General features: G+C 48.6%; 6 protein-coding genes across 6 annotated transcripts; 2 read left to right on the top strand and 4 right to left on the bottom strand.

The window, feature by feature from the left end:
* Window positions 1–450: 450 nt before the first annotated feature.
* Window positions 451–5,660, bottom strand: BDV37DRAFT_260561 (histidine kinase-like ATPase domain-containing protein; the record flags this gene model as incomplete). The annotated part of the gene is made up of 2 exons (XM_032083244.1): window positions 451–5,473; window positions 5,533–5,660. 2 exons carry the CDS (start codon window positions 5,658–5,660, stop codon window positions 451–453), a joined length of 5,151 nt encoding a protein of 1,716 aa, XP_031936739.1.
* Window positions 5,661–6,370: 710 nt separating this feature from the next.
* Window positions 6,371–10,995, top strand: BDV37DRAFT_287634 (TRAPPII-specific subunit TRS120; the record flags this gene model as incomplete). Its single annotated transcript, XM_032088145.1, has 3 exons — window positions 6,371–6,536; window positions 6,624–7,624; window positions 7,696–10,995. The coding sequence occupies 3 exons, from the start codon at window positions 6,371–6,373 to the stop codon at window positions 10,993–10,995; spliced, it is 4,467 nt and encodes a 1,488-aa protein (XP_031936738.1).
* Window positions 10,996–11,657: 662 nt separating this feature from the next.
* On the bottom strand, window positions 11,658–15,122 carry BDV37DRAFT_275305 (Sec1-like protein; the record flags this gene model as incomplete). The annotated part of the gene is made up of 4 exons (XM_032085376.1): window positions 11,658–12,626; window positions 13,283–13,852; window positions 13,914–14,939; window positions 15,003–15,122. The coding sequence occupies 4 exons, from the start codon at window positions 15,120–15,122 to the stop codon at window positions 11,658–11,660; spliced, it is 2,685 nt and encodes an 894-aa protein (XP_031936737.1).
* Window positions 15,123–15,371: 249 nt separating this feature from the next.
* On the top strand, window positions 15,372–17,542 carry BDV37DRAFT_231552 (lysophospholipid acyltransferase). Its single transcript, XM_032080358.1, has 4 exons — window positions 15,372–15,564; window positions 15,634–15,678; window positions 15,743–16,861; window positions 16,915–17,542. The coding sequence occupies exons 1-4, from the start codon at window positions 15,543–15,545 to the stop codon at window positions 17,391–17,393; spliced, it is 1,665 nt and encodes a 554-aa protein (XP_031936736.1). The 5' UTR covers window positions 15,372–15,542; the 3' UTR covers window positions 17,394–17,542.
* A 591-nt stretch (window positions 17,543–18,133) lies between these two features.
* On the bottom strand, window positions 18,134–20,763 carry BDV37DRAFT_231540 (putative serine-rich protein). Its single transcript, XM_032080356.1, has 3 exons — window positions 18,712–20,763; window positions 18,450–18,646; window positions 18,134–18,399 (listed from the first exon to the last, which is right to left on the bottom strand). Exons 1-3 carry the CDS (start codon window positions 20,546–20,548, stop codon window positions 18,361–18,363), a joined length of 2,073 nt encoding a protein of 690 aa, XP_031936735.1. The 5' UTR covers window positions 20,549–20,763; the 3' UTR covers window positions 18,134–18,360.
* Window positions 20,764–21,421: 658 nt separating this feature from the next.
* On the bottom strand, window positions 21,422–22,141 carry BDV37DRAFT_231545 (uncharacterized protein). Its single transcript, XM_032080357.1, has 2 exons — window positions 22,127–22,141; window positions 21,422–21,907 (listed from the first exon to the last, which is right to left on the bottom strand). The coding sequence occupies exon 2, from the start codon at window positions 21,715–21,717 to the stop codon at window positions 21,466–21,468; it is 252 nt and encodes an 83-aa protein (XP_031936734.1). The 5' UTR covers window positions 21,718–21,907; window positions 22,127–22,141; the 3' UTR covers window positions 21,422–21,465.
* Window positions 22,142–22,269: the final 128 nt, after the last annotated feature.

Raw genomic sequence — 22,269 nt, 5'->3', positions numbered from 1 at the left:
CAATCACCTTATTTTCGTTCCCGATCTTCCACCACGCAAAGCCAAGCCCTAGTTTACCCACCCTTTCACACACGAGCTAGCTTCTTCTGCTCATATTCCCTGTCATACCATGACGGCTTAAGAGACCTCTGAGCAAGTGCTTTCCATGAAAATTTAATAAATCGTTGGTATTTCAGCTATTCATCTATACATTATCGGTTGATGATCAATGCTTGAGCTTGTCTGGCAAGCATACCTGTCGTGAGAATCAAAGACAAAACATGCCTTGTACTAGGTAGGACACCGTCATGCATCGTCGGAAATGTTTCAGCAGCTCCAGCCGATCAGCTTCGAAGAAGCTATGAGTTCAGCGCTGACGTTTGCATATTTGCGGTGGCAAGCTTGGTCGCGATTTTGGGGAAGTACTGAGCCACGAAGCCTTCACTGGAGAGGGTATTAGCAGGGGTAACTCTATAATCGTATAGGGTGCTCTTCATACCTGTAGAAGCTATGGGCGGAGCTATGGTCTCCCACTAAGTTATGTGCTAGTTCATGACAAAGTATCACCCACCAATATACCAGCGCCTCGCTCCTGTCGGCAGCCGGACTTTGGAGCAGCTCTTTCTCATGTAGTTGCTGGAAGTAGAAATAATTACAGAAGATGCTACCGGCCCGGTTGAACGCTATGGTCTTTCCGCCTGGGTCATAAAAGACACTGAGAATATCGGCACGCAGGGAGAAGACACTAGCGCAATCAATGAGCATTGAAGCAAATATGTTAATTCCGGCGCTGTTCTTGGCAAGAAAGTTGGACCGATCTGCAAGTGTCTTCACGAAGAGTACATGAATACCGCAAGGAAGGGTTGCCACAAATTCTAGATCGTGACTGGGTCTCTCATCACAATAGGATTTAGACTCAGTGACTTGGTTCGTTTCTGGGCGACTGTATACGCCTGATGATCCATGAGGTCGACAAGCCTGGATTGCGGAAAGAAGCTCTGATTGAAGCTTATGCGGGGAGCTGACGGTCACAGGCTGTTCTGTGCGAGATTTTTGTGGGTCTTCGGCCGAATATGGGGGAGGAGGGGTGGTGTTATTTGAAGACTCTGCGGATGGCTGGGATGAATCCCCAACAAGGGGGTTCCATGTTGGTCGACCATTGTCGAGTCCAAAACGTTTGGTTAAATTGGCGAAAAGACCCCGTGGGCGCCGGTCTTGGCTTTGCTCTAATGCTTCTCCCTGTGAACTGGGGCCGATATCCTTGCCGGATGGCGATGGCGAGTCAGGGAAATCCCCAGGCATCAAAGGTTGTCGTTTGTCTTCTGTTTCCACCTGGGCTTGAGCCCGTTCCTGCGCCCATGCAGCTTCCCTCTCCTGGAGCTGTTGTCGCTCCTCCTCCAACTGCTTCTGACGCCTATCCTCTGCCATCCTTGCCTCGTGAGCCTTTTGCTTAAGAATGCGCTCAACGTTGTAGCCACGGGCCTTGAGCTCCAACAGATCAGTTTTGAGGAGCATTTCCAACGTGAGAGTCGAGTGAAGCTTCGGCCGGACAAGGATCAGGTGAACGAGAGCTTGACTTATCTCATAAAGATCATATTTGCCTGGGGAGATCCACAAGACCCAGGACGTTGATTGCCGAGTAATGATGGCACTTCGCTTCTGGGTATGTGAAACTCGACGACCTTTAAGGGAGCGGGTGAGGGATATCGAATGGACGACTTGGACTCGAAGGTTCTTTTCCAGCCACCTGACGTCGTGTTGTATAGTTTCAGCGGGTTGATCGTGGAGGAAGAGTCTTGAGCGCTCATGAATCAACTTCTGTAATTTTGCTGCAGGCAGTTGATCTGAGGCAACTGCTCCCCAGTGAGCACGTTCTTCAACAAGGGTTTTCAGCGGTACAGCACCCAGAGCAAGATAAAAGTTCTCTAGTGTTTCCTCCTGAGGCGCGGCGAGAATATGTTCCTTGAACAGATTGAAACTCTGGAAATCATCCACCACCACCGTGTCCTTCGCTGCAGCCAAAGTCCACTCCTTTATGCTCTGTTCGTCATCATCTTCTTCAGAGCCAAGACCGCCTTTTCCCGAATTCCCGTGAGACAGAGAGGATATATCTCTACTCGCTAAAAGGAATGCAGAGCATCTCATTTCGTTAAGGAGTCCCCGGTCTTTCTTGAGCACAGAGATATTTTCGGCAAGCGTTCTCAGTAACTTGAGATACTTGTCTGCACTTTGAAATGTCGAGGATATCCTGGCCGGCTCTTTCACCAACATGTACGCAATTTCTATCTTAGTCGGTTCCCTCTTAGAACCCACTGCCATGAGAAAAAAGTTGGCCTCTTGCCCAAAGTCAACAAAGTCGAAGATCTCCCTGTAATCTTCACCCTCTCCAAGATAGCATAGCTTTGGTGCTACACGGCGTATACTCGATTCATGGTTGGGGGTAGCATTTACTGAGACTGGCACTATTTGTGCGTTGCTAACTCGATCAATATCTCGCGGCTTAAGCTCCGATACTCTCCCAGCTAAATATTTGAAAATCACCCGTGCGTCCCGCTTAGTAGAGGGTGGTTGCCGAAGTAGACAATTCAGGCATTCAGTTAGTGGCGGATGCTGTTTGACTCCGAATTTGGGAGCATGAGGGTGAAGGGTATCCCGTAAGATTTCAAAGCCAAATAAAGTAGCAGATTTATCAGTGAAGCACTGACTTGGAATGCTAAGACTATCGGATCCTTCGATAGGTAGAAAAGGAACAGTGACTTCTTCGCAGTTGAACGCGGCGTAACCGTTATTATGATACTCGGCAATATAGTAAGACATAGCTTTCCCATGAAGAGTCCAGTCTTTGGCTGCCGCTGCCTTTGCCATAATTTTTATTAGTTCGAATGGGGATGGGAAGCTCCTCAGGCCTAGCGTGGAGAGAAATTTACCCTCGTTGCTGCTGGGCTGGTACTTGCCCGGCCACTCAATCACAGGAAGTCCAAGAGCTCTGAGTGGGTCGTGTGGCTCGAAAAGCTCATATATCTTATAACGTTTGCGGCGGTCTTTTGTAGGATCATGGGTGATTTCGGTCACCTCCGCAGTACAGATACTGGTGTCCTTCAGCCTCTTGATATCGCTAGCGGGTATGTCATCACGAACGGAGGCAAGATAGCGTATCAAATCGACATGGCTCCACTTTCTCTGGCTAATGCTGCCCCCATCTGAAGATTCTGTTGTACTTAACAGGCGTTCAAAGATGACCCCAAGATCAACGGTCTTACGGACGCCAAGAGCAGCCAGAAACTTTTCTTTGACACTATTAAGGCCTCTGATAACAGGGAGGTCATCGAACAGTCGTACTGAGGAAAAGTAGGTTTCTACGGGCCGCTTCATACCCAGCTTGGTTGGCATGACTGTGTGCGGTTGCAACAGGTTGATCACACTCTGTTTCGACGGCTGGCTCAGAACATCCCATTGCTTCGAGATAACAGGTAAAACCTGAGCAGAAAAGGACGAAGACTGTGTAATGTCTTGTTCAATTGGTAGAACGCTCCGGTTCCCGGCATTGCTCACTATCCAGTGAATCCAAGGGACGATTTGCAGTTCAGTCCAGCCGAGAGACTCTAGTTCCTGCTTACCTAGAGATTTGGTGTACTTGAAAGGCATCACAGAAGATGGCAAAGGCAGTTCCACTGGTATCCGCTGAGGATTAAGATAGTTGGTTATGTCTGCGAAGACAAGTAACCTGCATACAGCACCGCTGCTATCTTCATCATTTGCCACTGCGACGTTTAAAAGGCTCTGGACAGATAGAGAGTCAAGTTGTCCTGAAACAGCCCTTCGGCTTAGCCAAGAGAGGAATTCAGGGACTTGAGTAGACTGTAGCGTGCTAGCTTCCAATTCACGTTTAATGTCAGACACTGTGATATCAGTGACAAGCCCAAAATCCGTCAGCTTCCTGACAAAGTCCTTCGCATTTAATACAAAGTCATCTGGCAGAACTGGAATGGAATCCATGAAACTGAGATCTTTAGGAGCAATGCGTGCCTGGTGGCTTTGGATAATTCCACACGTTGATAAAACCTCAATAGAGGCATTCTTGTTACACGTCCAGAATGCATCTTCAATAGTCTGACCAAGGACCGATGAGGGAGTTGATTCACGGAATACGAACTGATTCGCTGTATGAATGGCTTCGGGAAGTACGCTAACTATGTCATCCTTTCGGATTTTCGATGACTTCGTTGGTTGTATCTTAGACTTGATAGAGGTCATCTCTGCAGACCAGGCCACTCGGCAAACAATGCCTGCTGCTCTGAGCATCTCAAGGTTCCATTTGCTGATGTATCGTGTGTTGAGATCAATGCTCTCTCGCTCGACTGTCGGAATAACGGACGGCGCAGATATGTGGGCATTGAGACCCGTCGTTTGATGAGTGGGAAAGCCAATGAAGACTCTACCGGCTTTAGATGGGAGAATCGATGAAAGAATGTCTGACTGCAACCCAGACGCCCCGGACGCCAGAGTGGTATCATAGGAAGGCGTTAATACAGCTAATGTAGACTTCTTCGGCGGAGGCTTGCGCGTGGCACGTTCAAGTTCGCTGCTTAGGGATTGACTTATAGAGCATTGAATGCTCGCAGTATTGATGTGTAGAAAGACCGACGCCGTAGAAGACTTAGTCATGTCTTCCGTGTCGTTGATATTAGGGTTGCTCTCAGTCTTCGCCGGTTTCTCTGAGCCACCCTGGCCAGTGAGCCTAGAGAAAAAGGTGCGTAAAGATCCTGCCGTATCTCTAAGTCCCTCGCGAAATAGGTTCGCGTGCGGATTCCATTCAACAGCCCGCATCCACGTAGCATCAACCTGAACGACTTCACGGGACACGTTAACTATTTTCATCAGACCTTGAGATGTCTTAGTTTCGATGTCTCTGGGGATTGAGAGATCGATGCTTGGAGCGGCCTTCTTCGTCAGCCGCAGTAGGTTCCAGTCGTCTAGCCATAACTCTATACTCTCAAGGCTAACGAAGGTAAGACTGCTAGACAGGAATTGACATAACTCCATTAAAGACGGAACAGGAGAAGCATCATTGCGGTAATCTAACACAAATGTCGTTTCAGGATTTGCGGCGTCATTTAGTTGCAATCGACGAGTATAGAGAGCATTCCCTTTCCAGTAAAAGGCCATGGCCTCTTTCCCAGACGACACAAACGGCTCTTCACAGTCATCAAAAACGCTGTAAAAACCGACTCCAAAAGCTCCAATTTTTGTTTCATCGGGATTACCATCCGCGATTCGCTTTAATCTTGCCCAGTCCTTCTCACTGAAAGGAGAACCGTTGTTCGATATCAAGAGTCGCCTGAGAGTATGATGAGAGATAGTATGCTTTATCAATGTGGTGTTATCGGCATGCGAAGGTAAAGGGACCACTGCAGAGGGTAAGGTCTCGAACTTTATGGTCACTTTTGTAGCATTAGCATCAGCCGCATTCTGAATCATTTCTCGCAAGACTGTCCTGTTTATGGATCAGTAACTATCCTATAAACCCACTAGTCAAGAACCAGCAACACTTACCATTTCCCTGAGTATCGCGCAAGTACTTTTGAGATCAGGCCCCGTGTATCAACCGTCACAGCCTCCTCGTCATTGCCCGATCCCATAGTACGCGCTCTTAGCGCGTTGAAATCTATATTCTGCGTCATTATGCAATCAAGGTCGTACCATACCAGAAACCCTTCATGGACGTCACTGAATATGGTTGGGAAGGTGAAAGGAGGAAGAGTTGCTCAGCAAAGGAACAGCTCAAACAGGCATAGGTTACGATTGTTGATAACAATGAAATGTGAACGACAAAACAGATCTCCAAGAAGTCATCCAGACGGTCTACAAATATGAAGAAGACACAACCTTATGGTCGATTAATAGGCAATAATGATGAAATGACAGGTAATGAAGTAGGAGGGAAGCGGTTCTATGAACCGTCAGAATGGCGAAAGTCATAGTCGGAGAGACTGCGGAGTTAAAAGGTATTTATCAGTCTTATCAGACAGGGAAGTGGGTGCCTGGGGCCCTGGATAACATAAGCGTGTATACCCCTGTAGTTTACAGGAACGGGGTACGGCAGATGAGAAACACCCAATACGCTGTTATCGACTCCGCTATTGTTGTTTAATTCCATCTGAAGTGCGGCGATCGTCCCTCTCGGTCAAGCGTGGCCAAAAGGTCACTTTTGGATGTTCTCTAATTCTGATTCCCGGTTATAACCTCCTTTTTTGCCCCCCGGGTTATCTTCTTTCTTTTCAATACTATTCGCTTTCTTATCGTATGACTTCCGAAAGTTCGACCTCTCTTTTGGAAGCAGTCCAGAGCATCCCGCCGACTGCCTCCGCTCCGCATCCTTTCAAATGACATTATGGGCGTCGACCCTCTTTCCCCCATTGCGCCTGCGCGCCTTAGGGCGTTGCTCCTTCCCGTTGGAAAGATTAAACGGTCAAGATTCTTGAGCTTCGCTGCAAGATTACAGGCCGAAAATGTTGTCCGTCTTGGGGACATTAGCCCTGATGCGCGGCCCAATCGAAGTAGGCACTGCTGTTCTGTTTTTGATGTAGCTGTTGTATTCTACTCACATAGAGACTATTACAGTAACTGACTGATTCTCTTCATAGATATGTTCTCCCCATTAGCGTTTCCTACAGGGATAATTCTCTACGATCTTACTTTCTCTGTGCCTCCAACGTCGCATTTAGAGTTGTTCCCTTTTGAAGTTCATCGAGAACCCTTGGTTGTTATTGCCGTAGCCGATGGGCTCGAACTAGATGGAGGCAATGAACAGAATAGTGAAGAATCAACGGTTAAGGCCAAAAATGAAGCATCTCCCACTCCGGCTGGACTGGATCAACTTCGACAGGAACTAGAATTACTCAGGGAGAAGAACCCAAAAGCCTTGGTACACCAACTCCTAATATTCGATCATGAAGAGGTGAACAAGCTTTTAAACGGTCCAGATGATATCTTATGGATTCCTCGGCCTGAAGCCTCTAAAGCTACTACAATGAAGACTGTGTTATGTGATATCACCTCTCTGCTTCTTTCCGAGCTAGACGGGTTTGCGAGGACTATGCAGAGCATACCTTCAATCGAATCCCCAAAGGCCTCATCATGGGGCCCACATCGGGGCCCAGATATACGCCCACGTCCCACCGACAGATTGTTTCACCGGATGACCATGCCTGCGCAGCTGCCATCTAACCCCAACGGTGGTACGCCTGAAACACCTCTCAGTTCCAGCCAAGGCTCACCCATCCCAAGTGACCATGAAACTCCAACGACTTTTGATGAGATAACCCGGTCTATTCAACTATCCACCCGCTCCAACTCTGTTGGAAAGCCCAACTCCTTGCCGAGTTCCAAAGAGCATAGCCGTGACCGGATGTCTGTGAGCAGTATGAGCGCTACCGATCGTACTAAGAATCGGATCAAGGGTCGTGCAGGCGTTGTTATTGGAACTCTCTTTCTTCAGGCCGGAAGGTGGCCGGATGCCTTGAAGGAACTCGTTGAAGCTGCATCCAACGCTAGAGCGTGCAGTGATTATGTCTGGCATGCTAAAGCACTTGAATCAATCCTACTCTGCTTGCTAATGTTTGCGTGGGCAGGCATGGATTTTCAGGTGCGTCTCTCTCTCTCTCTCTTTCTCCATACTCAATTGAACGCTGCTGTTACTAAAGCTTCGATCGATAGATTCCTCCCATTTGTTACCCTGTTGCCGATAAGTCTTCAAAATCATCATATAATTTCGAATCGGCCCCAGGGCAATCCACACCTGGGAACCGGATCATCTCGCTCCAGAATCTATCAAACCTTTTACCAGACCTTTCGAACAATATACTCAATCTCTACAATCGTGCCGCTAATATAGCCAATGCGCCCTTGCCTCAGCTCATCTTCTCAGAAACAGTGATTCGTTTAGGTAGGCTGTTGGTAGCTGCCCGCATCCGTGATGGTGCATTAGATGACATAGCCCTAAAACACGTTGTTATGGGTGAACCTCTACAACCTCTTCACCGACCGGAGCGCCCTCGTGGCCTGGTCATCCTCCGAAAGTCCGAGATCGCAAACTTCCTCCTCCGTGCACTGCCGTTATCTCCGGGGTCAGATCTGCCTCCGACGGATGCAATACCTATCATGATCGGTGTTGTCTCTGTTTTCGATACGCTTGGCCTACCACGAAAGAAAGCCTTTATCCTGAGAGAACTTCTGTCAATACTCGTCCCAACGCTGGTTCAAGCCCGCAAGATAGGTGCAGCAGAAGTGGGAATTCATCCTGCTGCCGGTCTAGCGTCCCTTAGTGACACAGCTTTTGATATCAATGCTCTGGACGTTGGACCTGGGAACATGGAAGAGAGCATGCGCTCCCTCCTCGCTACAATAGGGGAAATATATGGCGTTCAACCTTCATCCTTTTACGAGTGGCAAAAGAGACGCTCCACAAATGATAATGGTACAGAGTCCTTCCCTGAGTATGATTCGGTTGTTGCTATTGTTGAACGATCGTTTCGGCACGCCGTTCTCGATGGGTACGGTGACTTGAACCTCAAGATTGATGTCCTTAAGGCCTGTATCAATTCTTGTGAAGCACTTCCTGATTTTGGTGGCGTCCTTCGCTTCACGGTCGAGTTACTTCAGACCATCAGGGGTGACCTTATGCTTGCTGAAACATTACACACCCCTCCATGTCTGCCACAAGACGAACAGATCCGACTGTTAAACAACATTAAGCGAACAGTGGGGGCCGCAAATAAGCTGGGTGCATCCGGACTGGAAGCGGAGTACTGGGATGATTTCTTAGTACGGGGTGTCCAGTTGCTGGCCCTTCCGGATTCCAGAAGCCCTGTCCGTCGATCTAAATCAGAGCTCGACGTTGTCACAGCTGACCGTGAAAAATCATCAAAAGATCCATTCTTATATAATCCTTTTCACAAGCCAAGCAACAAGACAGCAGAGTTACTCATGGTGGCTGGTGAACATGCCGCTTTTCAACTTACCCTCCAAAATCCTTATGAGTTTGAAGTAGAGATCGAAAAGCTCCGTCTTGACTACGAAGGTGTACCTCTCGATGCTACTGCAGAATGGATCGTGCTTCGGCCCCTAAGCTTGCAAGACGTCACGGTTTTCGGATTAGCACAAGAAGAAGGGGTGGTGAATATAACAGGGTGTTTCGTCAAAGTCCGGCACTGCAGAGAACGGAGGTTTCCCATTTTCAAGGATTTATGGAGACCTGAAGCCGAAAGGAAATTTAAGCGAACTGGTTTAGCAGCTAAACAGCCTTCGATGGAACGGCCACTTTCCTGGGGTTCAACCACTTCGAGGGACGGCAAGCAGCTTCCAAAGAAAGGCCCAGATACATCATCTTGTGAGATCAAGGTTATAGGCCGCCAGCCGTCCCTCCTTATCGAGTCGCTTTCCCTGTCGCAGTCCGCGTTCATGGTTCTGGAAGGTGAAGTTGGTTCTTTCAAAATCACATTGCGCAACACGTCATCGTGCCCTCTGGATTTTATACTGTTTACTTTCCAGGACTCTACTACGCGGCAAATCCAGAATGCTCTGAGCAACAGAGATCTGCTGCCAGTGGAAGTGTACGAACTTGAACTCAAGCTGTCGAAGCCCGCTTTGCGGTGGCGGCGTGAGGGCAAAAATCCAGGTGACCATTCAATACCTCCTGGTGAGTGTGCTATATTCACTGTGGACGTCACTGGGAAGCCCGGCTTGCAAGATACGACCGTACAGATCGATTATTCGTGTGTTGGACAGTCTCACAGCGAACTACCTGATGTATTCTATACCCGGCAACTATTTGTCCCGCTCACCGTTACTGTCAATGCGAGCATAGAAATTGCTCGTTGTGATATATTACCTTTTAGTGGCGACTTCGCCTGGTGGAACTGTCGGGAGGCTGGTGCGGAATCCGAGTATACCGCAAAGGCAAATACGGATGTTTCTCCATGTTCGCCAAGTAGCGATGTGTTTTCACCTGTGCTATCTCATCTTGGGCAAGGCACATATGGTTCTGATCACTGCCTTCTGCTACTTGATCTTCGTAACGCTTGGCCGAATCCCCTAACAGTGTCACTGCAAGCTAATTCACAACCTGTCGAACCGTCTGAGCGGTCGATAGAGGAAGCTGAGTTGATAGATGGCCGCTATGTCGTTTCTGGAGAACTTCAGCCAGGGCAAACATCGCGTTTTGTCCTCGTTCTTCCTCGTGTCTATCTAGATAACCCCCATGCTTCGATCCCAGTTCTAAACACTGGAATGAAGAGACAGTTCGTTGTAAGCGCCCATAAACTTTCATTCGACGCCGAAGCCGCATCACGTGAGGCATTCTGGTACCGAGAAGAGCTCCTCAAAAGAGTATCCGGATTCTGGAAAGAGAGTCCTGCGGGGCGGAAAGGAATGGTTGACCTGAGAAACCTACGCTTCAGTGCGCGGATGGTGGACGCCTTCCGACTCGAAGACGTTGATATAAGATTTGCCCTGAGTTCCTCATCTTCTGATATAGTTAGCCCTAACGGCGACAGTGTTGTGCAGATCGGACGGTCAAAGTACAGGGTCCAGATTGACGAGATGCTTAGTCTCAACGTCACTATCTCCAACCGATCCTCAAGGCCTATCCATCCTCTTCTCCGACTCCAGCCAAGCCTTCGTCATCAACCCAACAGTGTTGCCCTTGATTTGTCAAAGCGTCTCGCATGGACCGGTATGCTACAGCAAGTGCTACCTCTGTTACATAGCGGGGAGAGCACAACTGCTACCGTCGGTGTAACCATCCTTTGCCGGGGAGAGTACGAATTCGGCGCGTCTGTAGAGGAATTGCGCTTCGTGAGACCTTCGCCCGACACGGAATCGGATACCTATCCCCAGGCTCAAGCGTCTTTCCACGATGACGAGGGGCCTATCAAGGATACGTTTGGTATAGATGTGGCCAAGAAAAGACATATATGGCATGCTAAAGAAGCCTGTGTTATGAATGCTCATGGTTAATTGCTGAGATGAATAGAATCGCTTGACGATCTTGTATCCAGCAAATAAACCTGGCGACATCAGCTGACGATTGCCGGTTGGGACGCGGTTTGCTGGAGATCACTATCGCTGGTTAGTGAGAAGTGTCTTACTAGTTGAACTATAGATTATGTATAAATATCAAATTACCTGGCTTACGAGTGGTCTGCGAGGACGGGATTGTAGGCTTGTTCATGCAATTGTGTAGCTCCCTTGTTTCGCCTATATTGATAGACTATAATACTAAATGTTGCTGTCTGCACAATATTTGAGACAGTAGGTCAAACTTAATGTGCGCTAGGTTCACCAAAGTCAACCACTTGCTCGGAGGCCTGCGGTTATAAGATCTCAACAGGTCTGAGATGTTACAACGAGCTGGCCTTGACAGCTGAGAGGAAGCTCGTCTCTGCATTACGCTGCAACATGTCGCGACTAAATTGGCACAGTGTTTCTGTATTAGGATCACAACCGTGGTCAAACGTTACGCGGAATACAGCTAGCACGCCTATTGAACGACTGAGCATCACATCGGCTGCGATCAGGTGAGATATTGAGATAATAACTCGTAAGAACCAGGGGGGCTTCCTTGTGAAGCAGCAGAGCTAGCTACTAGCACAAGTTTAGACCTTACCAAAGCACTCTCATCACGTCGCCGTATCTCCCGCTTCGTTTTCTCGTGCGTTTGTAAGCATTTTATCCTTGGTGGGTGAAGGGTGCTGGTCACCATGGGGAAAGCTTAGGTATTTCCAATCCTCGATTTCTTCAATGATACACTTTAGTCTATCCCGAATACTTTCCACAGCATATGTGCCAAGAATAAGTCGGAGAGGCGGATAGGAGCAATGACCCAACTCCCAAACGAGATAGGCAGCTTTCACGGCGCTGGCAGGTTGCTTATCGCCCAGCCACATTAGCATGCGTTTTGCATGCGCCGCCGGCGCAGTGGGCGTGTTGTACGGTTCGCTCGGTGGCTTGACAAAAAAATGACCGTAAAGGGGGAGGGGCGACGCGAGGTCGTGGTCATTCTGACTAGCCAGCATCGCAGTATCAGACACAAGATCGCCGATATCATCACGGCGCATGTGTCCAGGCTCCACGAGGGTGGTCTTAATGTTAAAATTGTCCACTTCGTACAGCATACTTTCCATCAATCCTTCGACGGCGTATTTTGATGCGCAGTACGGCCCTAATCCGGGAACGCCTAAGGCGCCTGATGTTGAGCTGAAGATTAGGTACCGACCGGATCTCCTCTCACGGAAATGCGGCAGGGATAGCTGAATCATGTTCAGCGTCCCCATGAAATTTGTCTCGAATTGGTCGCGGATGTCATATTCGTCTTGATCCTCGCAGGCCCCGATCACACCGTACCCGGCGCAGTTGGCAATGATGTCAATACGGCCAAAGCGCTCGATTGTGCGATCGATGACTCGTTTGACGGTCTCTCTAGCACGGACATCGCACAGAAGTCCCAGGCAGTTATCATGCTCTTCTTCGAGCTTCTTCATGCACTCCGGACTGTTCTCGAATGTACGCCCCACAGCTGCGACAAGGTCATCGCGGGACAATGCGGTCTTGACAAGGGAGCGGCCCATATGGCCTGTCGCACCGAAGATCTAGGATAAGACCAGGTATATTAGCTGCCAGGGTTGTCGAGATTTGAGACAGACACTCCTCGAAGTAGCTCGTGGGTCATACCAGCCATACGAGTGGTTTCGGCGGGTTCTGCGGTCCCGGAGGGTCAGTGGTGGTGGGGAGATGGAGCTTAGGTTCTCGTACACCGGTTGCAGACGGTGATGATGCATTTAAGGGTTTGGGGGAGGAATTGTGAAACTCCATCAAGAGGATGCAAGAGGGAGGGAAAGAGAATAAAAGAAGAAGGGGTCCGTTGCGGTTCGGCGCGTTGTTTGAAGGATAGTTTGTTTCCATTCTTCTCCGCATTGGGCAAATCCGGGGTCTCGGCATATAAATCACCGTTTCAGGTCTACAGCATTTAAAAACCTCAGTCGTGAATCTATACATATATACACAGCTCAAGGTGGACAATGTTCTTGTGGAATATCGTTACACTAAGATGTTTTGAAACAATCCATGAAATCTCTCCATCCCTCAAGCATGCAAATGCTACCGAAATTCAAACAGAATGCCCCGCATAAAAACGCCGATACCAGGCAATTAGGCAATAACAGGATCGTATAGTATCTTAATGCGCAATCTCCCTCCGCAGCCGTCCAGCGGCACTAGAGGGAGCGGGATCTGGCCAGCCGCTCACAGCGTCATCAATTTCCTCCAAGAAACTCGTGCTGTTGTGTATGCTTGTACCAGCAAGAACCACTCGTACTCCAGGCGAGCTGGCATTCACCTGAGCCACCATCTTGGCTTCTTCATAGGTCGCGCCACCCACCATAAAAATGATTATATCCTGGGGTTTATCCCGGATGTGACCTCCACTTTCGAGAAAAGGATACTGTAGCTCCTTTAACCGGCCCTTGATCAGATTTTGAAGAGTGGCCTCTAGGCGCGGTGAGTGTTGGGTGTAGACATTCTCAACACCTTTCAGCCCTTTGAAACGATCTCGAGCACCAGAGAAAAAGGAAGTCGATTCGAACAGGTCAGAGAAACCTCCAGCAACTGGAGGAGCCTGAAGAGAATGGTGGTAGGCGAGTAGTTTTGGAATGGTGTTCACTTTATACGACGGTACATTTCCCGCGGTGACCAGTAAATCAAGCAGGATCGGTAGTGCATTATTCGGTTGTTTTTCGTATCGAATGGCGTATAGTGCCACTAGACGTATCTTATTTTCGGCCGGCACAGATGGGAGTTGTATTATCCGCTGTAGATTCTACGCAACCAGTCAGCATCAAGTCTACAACCATCCCTAGTTCGGTCAAGTCTCTACATACCTTGAGGTCACTAGCATGGTTTTCGTTGCACGCCAAGCTTTGTTCCAATTCGCTGACATCGAGGAGATCCTCCTCGCCGACTCGCCGGCTGAGCTCCCCGACCAGAGTAACATGTTTACTGACGTTTCCAGAAAGCTTGCGAAACTCTGGATAATCCTCCACGAACCGCTTCATATCCGCAATCGACTCGATATTCATTGTGTTCTTAGTTTTCACCTGATACTGTTCGACGTATTCTTTGATATTCTGACCCAAATCGCCGAAGTTTTGATACATATTTTTCTTAAAGAAAGGATCTTGATCTTGCGAGAGGACAATTTCTCGAAGCTCCGGTCGGATTTCCGGTACGTCTCGAAGGTCAACCCTTCCGTTATGAATGCCCATCAATTCATGAACCATCGCTTGGTACGTCCACTGGGTCAATAAAGGTGTAATAGGATCATCGCGTCGGTCTAGAACTAAAAGAATTGGCGGCGTGTCGGTCTTGCGAAAATTGAACAATTGCTCTTCCTGAGTCAACTGATACCGAACTTCAGTAGCCAGCTTTTTGGCCAGCAGACTGTTTTTCTCGTAGCGTATCAATGGGTTCTTTTTCAAAGCTAACAGAATAGAGATTATACCCTCCGTGGCTCTCTGCAGTGCATCTGCATTCCACAGGTCTGGAGAGTGACTCCACAACCGTTGTTGAGGAAAGCCGAGGTTTAAGGAACACAGATCCGGATTGATCACGATGAAGTCCGCAAAGTGTTCCTGCACCGCACGCACCACTTCATGACTGTCTGCCTCAGCGAGGCGCTCGAGCGACGACTTGCGAATGATGTTGCTGAGATAGATGTAATATTCGCCGTACTTGGGTTCACGAAGTTCGTCGATCAAGAATTGGATGGAGCTGGGGGATGGGCGCACGAAGCAGAGGCAGCGCAGATGCCGCATCTTCTCTCGAGCCGCATTATCTAACCGATCGATCAGGTACACTTCGTGATTCAGCAGGGCGGATTGGGTGATGGCTGTCGACACAATGGTGACCTATCCATGGCAAATTAGACCGCAGCCTCTTGATAAGCAAGTAACCTCGAAGGGGAATCCCACCGTCTCACTATCCAAAAGCAGGATCTTCATCTTGGCCGACGTTGAGGAGCCCGATGTCGAGGGATCCCCTGCCGTGACCATCTTGGAGATATACCCCGAAACCGCCGCGACGACGTCCATGGTGAGGGTAAACCGCCCCGAGGAGGCGTTAGAGGATCACAACCGGGGACAAGTGCGCTGAAAGTAAGCTAGTCACGGATGAATCTTCAATATTTCCGATAAGAAACAATACATGAGGTACGGAGGAAGCGTGAACACTGAAGTTGTAGTTGTTGTTGTTGGGGAGGTGTGGATCTCATAAAGAAGCGGCCCGCCAAACACGTTTGGAGTATTCGTTCTCCGCCTATGATCATGGCATGTGATTTCTGTTGATGTTCCTCGACCATATGGCATTTTCATGAACCTTTTCCCTTACCCAACAACTTCTCAATATCGGGTCTACTCAATGTCATCCATACTCGTCTAAACCCTATCTAGAGCTTTTCTCCCTGTTCCTCCTCCCTCCCTTTTTTTTTCTGCTTCTCTTCCTCGTGCTGCACGATGCTACCATACGTAGATCTCGGTGAGCTGTTCCAGTTAACGTCCTGTAAGTTCAGTATTGGACAGTACTAACATGCTGCTTATCTTCTAGTTTTCGAGTATCCTGCCAATATCACAGGGGCTTCCGTTGATGAACGTAAGGTCTCCCAATGGCTTCATACCTCGTCCGCGTCGCTAAACTGTCCCCTCTATCGCATTAGTGAAGCTTATTGCGTCATTCCTACTCTCCTACCCTCTGGCCGCGCTATTGAAAAGAATCCCAGACGCACAACCTTGGAAGAAGAATGTATTCATAGTCGCTGTTTCACTATTCTATCTTGTTGGCCTGTTTGACCTCTGGGACGGTCTCCGGACGCTAGCCTACAGTGCGGCTGGTATCTATGCGATTGCCTATTATATTGATGGGTCATTGATGCCATGGATTGGATTCATTTTTTTGATGAGCCATATGTCAATCAGTCACATCTATCGACAAGTCATAGATGACGCGCATGCAACTGATATCACCGGAGCCCAGATGGTGCTCGTCATGAAGCTTTCATCGTTTTGCTGGAATGTTCATGACGGCCGTTTGTCCCAGGAACAGCTTTCAGACCCTCAAAAGTACGCCGCGATCAAAGATTTTCCCAGTATTCTGGACTACCTAGGATATGTGCTGTTCTTTCCGTCACTTTTCGCTGGCCCGTCTTTCGAGTATGTCGACTATCGCCGGTGGATCGACACCACACTCTTTGACGTGCCTCCGGGGACGGACCCTTCGAAGGCACCTCCGACTCGAAAGAAGCGTAAGATCCCTCGAAGTGGAACGCCTGCCGCCAAAAAGGCGTTCGCTGGGCTAGGGTGGATATTTGCATTCCTGCAGCTCGGGTCGTTCTACAACCAAGAGTTGGTCCTCAGTCAGACATTCATGCAGTATTCCTTCCTTCGACGGGTATGGATCCTACACATGCTCGGCTTTACGGCCCGATTGAAGTATTACGGGGTGTGGTACCTCACAGAAGGTGCCTGTGTTTTATCTGGCATGGGATACAATGGCTTCGATCCTAAGTCGGGGAAAGTGTTTTGGAACCGGTTAGAGAATGTTGATCCATGGAGCCTCGAAACTGCTCAAAATTCTCACGGCTATTTGGGGAGCTGGAACAAAAACACAAACCATTGGTTGCGAAACTATGTTTATTTACGCGTCACTCCTAAGGGGAAGAAACCTGGCTTCCGGGCCAGTCTCGCTACGTTTGTCACCAGTGCATTCTGGCACGGATTCTACCCTGGATATTATCTGACCTTTGTTTTGGGATCATTTATCCAAACCGTAGCTAAGAGTACGTCTCACATACCTGCATTGCATTAGTTTCATTCTGATCAGTTTCCACAGATTTCCGTCGCTATGTTCGGCCATTTTTCCTCACCCCTGATGGCAGCCGGCCCACTGCCTACAAAAAATATTATGATATTGCCAGCTATATTGTGACCCAGCTCACCTTGTCCTTTGCCGTCATGCCTTTCATCTTCCTATCTTTCAGTGATTCGATCAAGGTCTGGAGGAGCGTCTATTTCTATGGCATTGTTGGTAATATCGCATCCCTTACTTTCTTCGTCAGTCCCGCCAAAGGAATACTTCTCAAAAAGCTGAAAGCACGCAATAAACCCCACGTACCCCGGGCGGTTAGCTCGGAGAACATACGACAACCAACTTTGGGTCTACCAAACGATGCAATCCAGGAATTGGATGATGCAGTTCAAGAAATCAGAGCCGAAATTGAGTCCAGGCAGAGACGAGGCAGCTTAGCCAATATGCCTACAGGCGATGAACTGAAGGCTGCTGTGGAAGATAAATTAGGCCGGAGGCATTAATTCGCAATGTCATTCTCACTGTAATTGATTATAATCAGCTGGGTAAAGTCCTCGTGTCATGTCCAGCGAGCAGTTGAAGATTCAGTCGTCACAAGATGAGTTTACGATTGCGTAGACTTGCTATCGTTCAGGCAAAACAATTAGTTAATCATGCGGTTCGTTTGCGGTGAGTGTCCATTCGTTTTGGACACCACTTCCGAACACCCTACCCCTTCATGGCGTTTTTTATACGAGATCTTATTCTTACATTTTTGGCGCTATCGCCATTTTTGACTCACTTTGGAGCAATGATGAAACATGGACATGTCTGCATATAAATCCATATATACAGCATATTCCGACTGCAACTACCTATTAATAGTGGTGAAAGGAAGGTTGCGCATGTCTCCGCGTATACTTGTACACATGGTTGGTTTGATGTGTAAATTTTCTGGTCTCGAATTCATAATAAAGGCATGTATAGATAAATACATGGAAGGGAATATACAAATGTTTATATAACAAACAGTACATATATCCAGAATCTGTCGTCAAATCCCAATTAATCCAGCGCTGCGTGCTCCAAACATGGGCTTCCCTTCAACCTACTGATATCTGGGAAGTCGTCCGAAAGAGAGCACAAACAACTTATAGAATTAAGGTCGAAAGCAAATGATAAAGAAGCATTATGCGCATCACGTCGTGCAGTCGTGTCGAGTAGTGTAACCAGGTAAGTGCAAGCAGCCAAAGCGAAGTAGAAAGGTTAAGGAAGCGGCGAGGGTATCAAAGGCGGAAATGAGGCATCGAGAGGTAAGGTAGAGTTGAAGAAACCGACTCCCAGGAAGCAATAATGAAGATCGCAGTCCGATCCAGTCGAAAAAGGTCAAAAAGGAAAGAAAAGGCTAGGAAAGGAGAAAAAGAGAAAAAATAGCAACCGGGATGACCCGCGGACAAGGCCGAAAGACAGGTTGCAGAGCGTTGATAGACACTAGAAGCCCACCTTCGTTCCCACAACAGCCAGTGTGATCTGCAACGACTATTAGCAAGAGTTATTGGCACACACGAAAGAACACCTACAACGATTGTAATGATCACCAGTCCCAGAGGTATCATCCATCGATTAAGATTCCTCCACCATCTAGCGTTTTCGTACCGCTTCCGTTCAAGGTCAAGCACTCGCATCTGGAGTGTCTTTTCACGTCCAGGTTCAGTGTCTTCCTGTAAGATCATTTCCGGCTTAGGGGGCAAAGGAAGAAAGGCTGCTATGAGCCAGGCTGGAGCAATAACAGGTAAGCACTAAAGCTGCGTTTCCCAAGTTCGGGTACAAATAGGTACGTACCAAGTGGGAATATGAATCCCAAGCAAAAAGACCATACTTGAATGTTTCTGCGTCCGAGAAAAGGCTCTGTTCGGGAATCCATAGACGGAGCCCCCCATGTACTCCCCCTCGGGCGAACATTACGTCTATCGGGGTACAAATGCGGGGACCAGCTGTGTCGCAATTGATGGCGAAAGTGTCCGGGTCTCTCTGCAACCTCAGAGCCCTTCACCCAATGGCTCCGTGGGTCACGTGGGTCAGGTTTGCTCATCCATCGTATGCTTTGTCCCGTTTCGTTGGTACGGGTCCTCGGGCGAGTAGCAGCGGTGGTTAAACGGTGGATGGGGTTGGAGTTGGGTGTTGTCGGACGTGCTGAGGATGGACGACTAGCCTCCACCGAAGAAAGTGCAGAGCCCGCCGGTTGACCATAATACATTTTGGCCCAAGTAGGCAGCACATTGAAGGTCAAACTCGAACTAGTACCTGGCCGCTTTGTACTGCGAACACTGCTCTGTCTCGATCCGGATGAGTGACTACTCGGTACTGCTGGATTTGTAGGACGGGCTGGAAGACTGGAGACATCGTCTAAGTATTCATCCCCGTCCGTGCTATTGATTAGCCACACCGAAGAAGACGTCGGTCTCTGACGGACAAGCGCCGCAGTAGGCCTAGATGGCTCTGTGGTGTTCTCGGCACGATCGGCCGGAGAAGCTGATCTCGAATCATACTCAGCGGACCATCGAGACGTAACTGTAGATAAGTGCGATTTAAAGTGTTCCGACGCACCGTCCGCCGTGGTCTCGTGCTGGGTGTGGTCCAGTGAGTCACCAGAGTGCGAAACGTCTACCCTTGAGCTCTCTGACGAAGGCGCATGGATGGTTGGATATTGCAGAAATACGCCGCTATCCACAATCGCTTGAATATCTGAGGATGGATCGCTGCGAGAGGAAGTAACGGACCGAGAGTGACTCCGTTCACGTGCGCGGGTGGAATTTGAGCGCGCTGATGGTCCTTGATAGGGCGGATTTGAACGAAAGGAGTAAGAGCGTGAGCTTGACTGTTCGGAAGATGAGCCATGGGTCCAGGGAGCGGCTCCTATATACCTGATCACAGTTCCCAGTGAATTCAGAGAGGAAAGCGAATTTGACCGAGTGCCACTTTCTGGGTTGGATGATGCACCAATTGGGACAAAATTCAAACTTGAACTGTCAAGCGCAACAAAATTCGGACTGGACGACGGCCCAATAGGTATTACATTGGGACTAGAATTGCTTGATGCAGCATTTGCACGGTGTGGCGGTTGGGATGACGTGTCGGAAATTACGGTCTTGATTGTTGGAGCAGCTCCAGGTAGCGTATTTGGTTCCTCGTCCGAGTACGAAACATCATCCGATTTGAAATCGACTTCTCTATGCTCTGCGGGGCCATGTTCTGGAAGAGAAGACTTGCTGGAGGCAGGATCATCTTCCCATACCTGAGGTGGAGTGTTTGCAGCGTCGAAGGTTGAGGATAAGTCCCATGGATCACCAGTAGATTGCTCAATCAAACTGCTATCTAGAATATGGCTGATTTCTGTTGACAGTGTCGCGCTGGATTCATTCGGCATCTCCTCAATGTGGAACCTAGAATCCGGGATGAACTCTTGGCCTTTCCCCGGTCGTGGCAAGAGGATGTGTTCTGGTTTGGTTGGATACGGAGTCGCCGTGTAAACATCGCATTCGTCTTCCTGGTCATTGTGCTTGTCACTAACAGCTCGTAGGGACTGTGGCGGTGAAACCTCGTTCGTTTGAGAAGAAGTGCGCTCATGAAGAGCCCTCCGTCCGGGCGACGAGGTAGTTGAAGATCCAGTTGAGCGCATATTGTTGGGACGATGATTAGTTCATTATCAGGAAGTACCAGTTGCAGAAGTGGTTATGATATAAAGAAGGGTGTCAGAAAAACAGATGTTTCTATTGACGAATAAAGAAGAAAAAGAAAAAGAAAATTCCCAAGATGCAGGCTTAGGATCGTAGAATGGTAAAAGTGAAAATAAAAACGATCAATAATATCAATGGCTGCTTGTCTAAGACGTAAAAAGAATGACAGCAGATTTAGTCTATGAAGCAAGCGATCGACGGCTGCTGGTGTTGTTTTGTTGTTTGTCTATTATTTTTTTTGTGATGCAATAAAGAATGTCTCGACACACAAGCGACGTCAAATGAGCGACTGGCGCGTCCAACGGGACGTAACATTAAAAGGAGCGTGGAGCCGGCAGTTGAAGAATCGTGGAAAGTTAGATTAGCTGAGTCATGCCGACCATAGAAAAGAGAGCGTTGAACCGAGACCAGAAAGCACCGAAAACACGTTTCCAAAAGAGCGACAAGACCCTGAACGACTGGAAGAGAAAAAACCAAAGATCTGAAACGAAGCAGTTATGCAAGCAGGCCTCGGTGGTAATATTTAAGCAGCCTCCAGAATCCTGTTGTCTAGTAGCGGCGGTGAACGATGCGAGCCTAAGGTCTGGAACAGGAAACGGATCCGTCCAGGGGCATGCAAGCTGCACGCTCTAGAGCAGCATCTGAAACAACCCGATTAGTGGGGGAAGAAAAAAGAAAAGATGTACTGTGTAGGAATGGACCTGCAGTTCGTCCGCTAAACTGAATTGCCCTGCCGATCGCGTGAGAAGGTAATTGGTCCGCGGATCAGTCGCAGCTCACCAGGAGGTCTGGAGCGTTTGTTTTTGCATCGGAAGGTCCCTCGTCATTAGGTTCCAAAACATGTGGCGATCTCCAAGATCTAATTATATGAATAATTCATAATTCTCAGCGTCACAAATAGTGAGCCGAGCGATCCGGAAATGAGGAGTGGAATTCGAGGCTCGGGGTCATTTCGCTTGGTGTTGATCCGGTTGAGACTAAGGGTGGAGGGGCTTAAACACTTCAGCCCATAGTCAATGTTGGGGGTCAAAATTCGGAGGGTGCAACGAAATCCAGTTGGCTGGCTAGTATTAGTAGTGCGAAACATATGCAAGGCCCCTCTACTGCGCATTAGTCGAGTGTTGCATTCGTACGCAGCAGCATGTCTCTGTATGCTGTAGGGATCTCATCACATTATCTCAGAGCCTAAAGCCTCTTAGTAAGTCTCCACGAGGATGGCCGTCTCGATTGTGACCAATCCGAACGGTGGAGTTGCAGGCTTCGGGGAACAAAATGAACCGGGGGTCGATCCACTAGGGCAACTGTGGCTGAGCGAGTCAGAGAAGGCCGAGGATTCCAGAATGTCTTATTGGTAGCAGAAAGGGGGAAATTGTCTCTTTGTCAATTTCTGCAGGCCAATGATCGCACGAGGCTCGCCGTGAATCCTAACGAGACAAAAGCGAAGGATCATCCCAGAGCTGCCAACTCAGCCGAAGTGGGGTCGCTCAGATTGACGGCGTTAATGAACACGAGTTACGTACCATTGTTGCTTGAGGATTTCGATGATGAATTGTGAGCTTAACTGATGTACCCAATGGATAGGGATATGGCAGATGAGGGGCGGGGTTTCATTCTCATGCATTGGATACTGCATTGTAAAAGAGGTACGTTGAAATAGGACTCG

This window comes from Aspergillus pseudonomiae, assembly GCF_009193645.1.
Source record: "Aspergillus pseudonomiae strain CBS 119388 unplaced genomic scaffold BDV37scaffold_97, whole genome shotgun sequence".
Lineage (NCBI taxonomy): Eukaryota > Fungi > Ascomycota > Eurotiomycetes > Eurotiales > Aspergillaceae > Aspergillus > Aspergillus pseudonomiae.
This window is presented reverse-complemented; position numbering and strand designations above follow the sequence as displayed.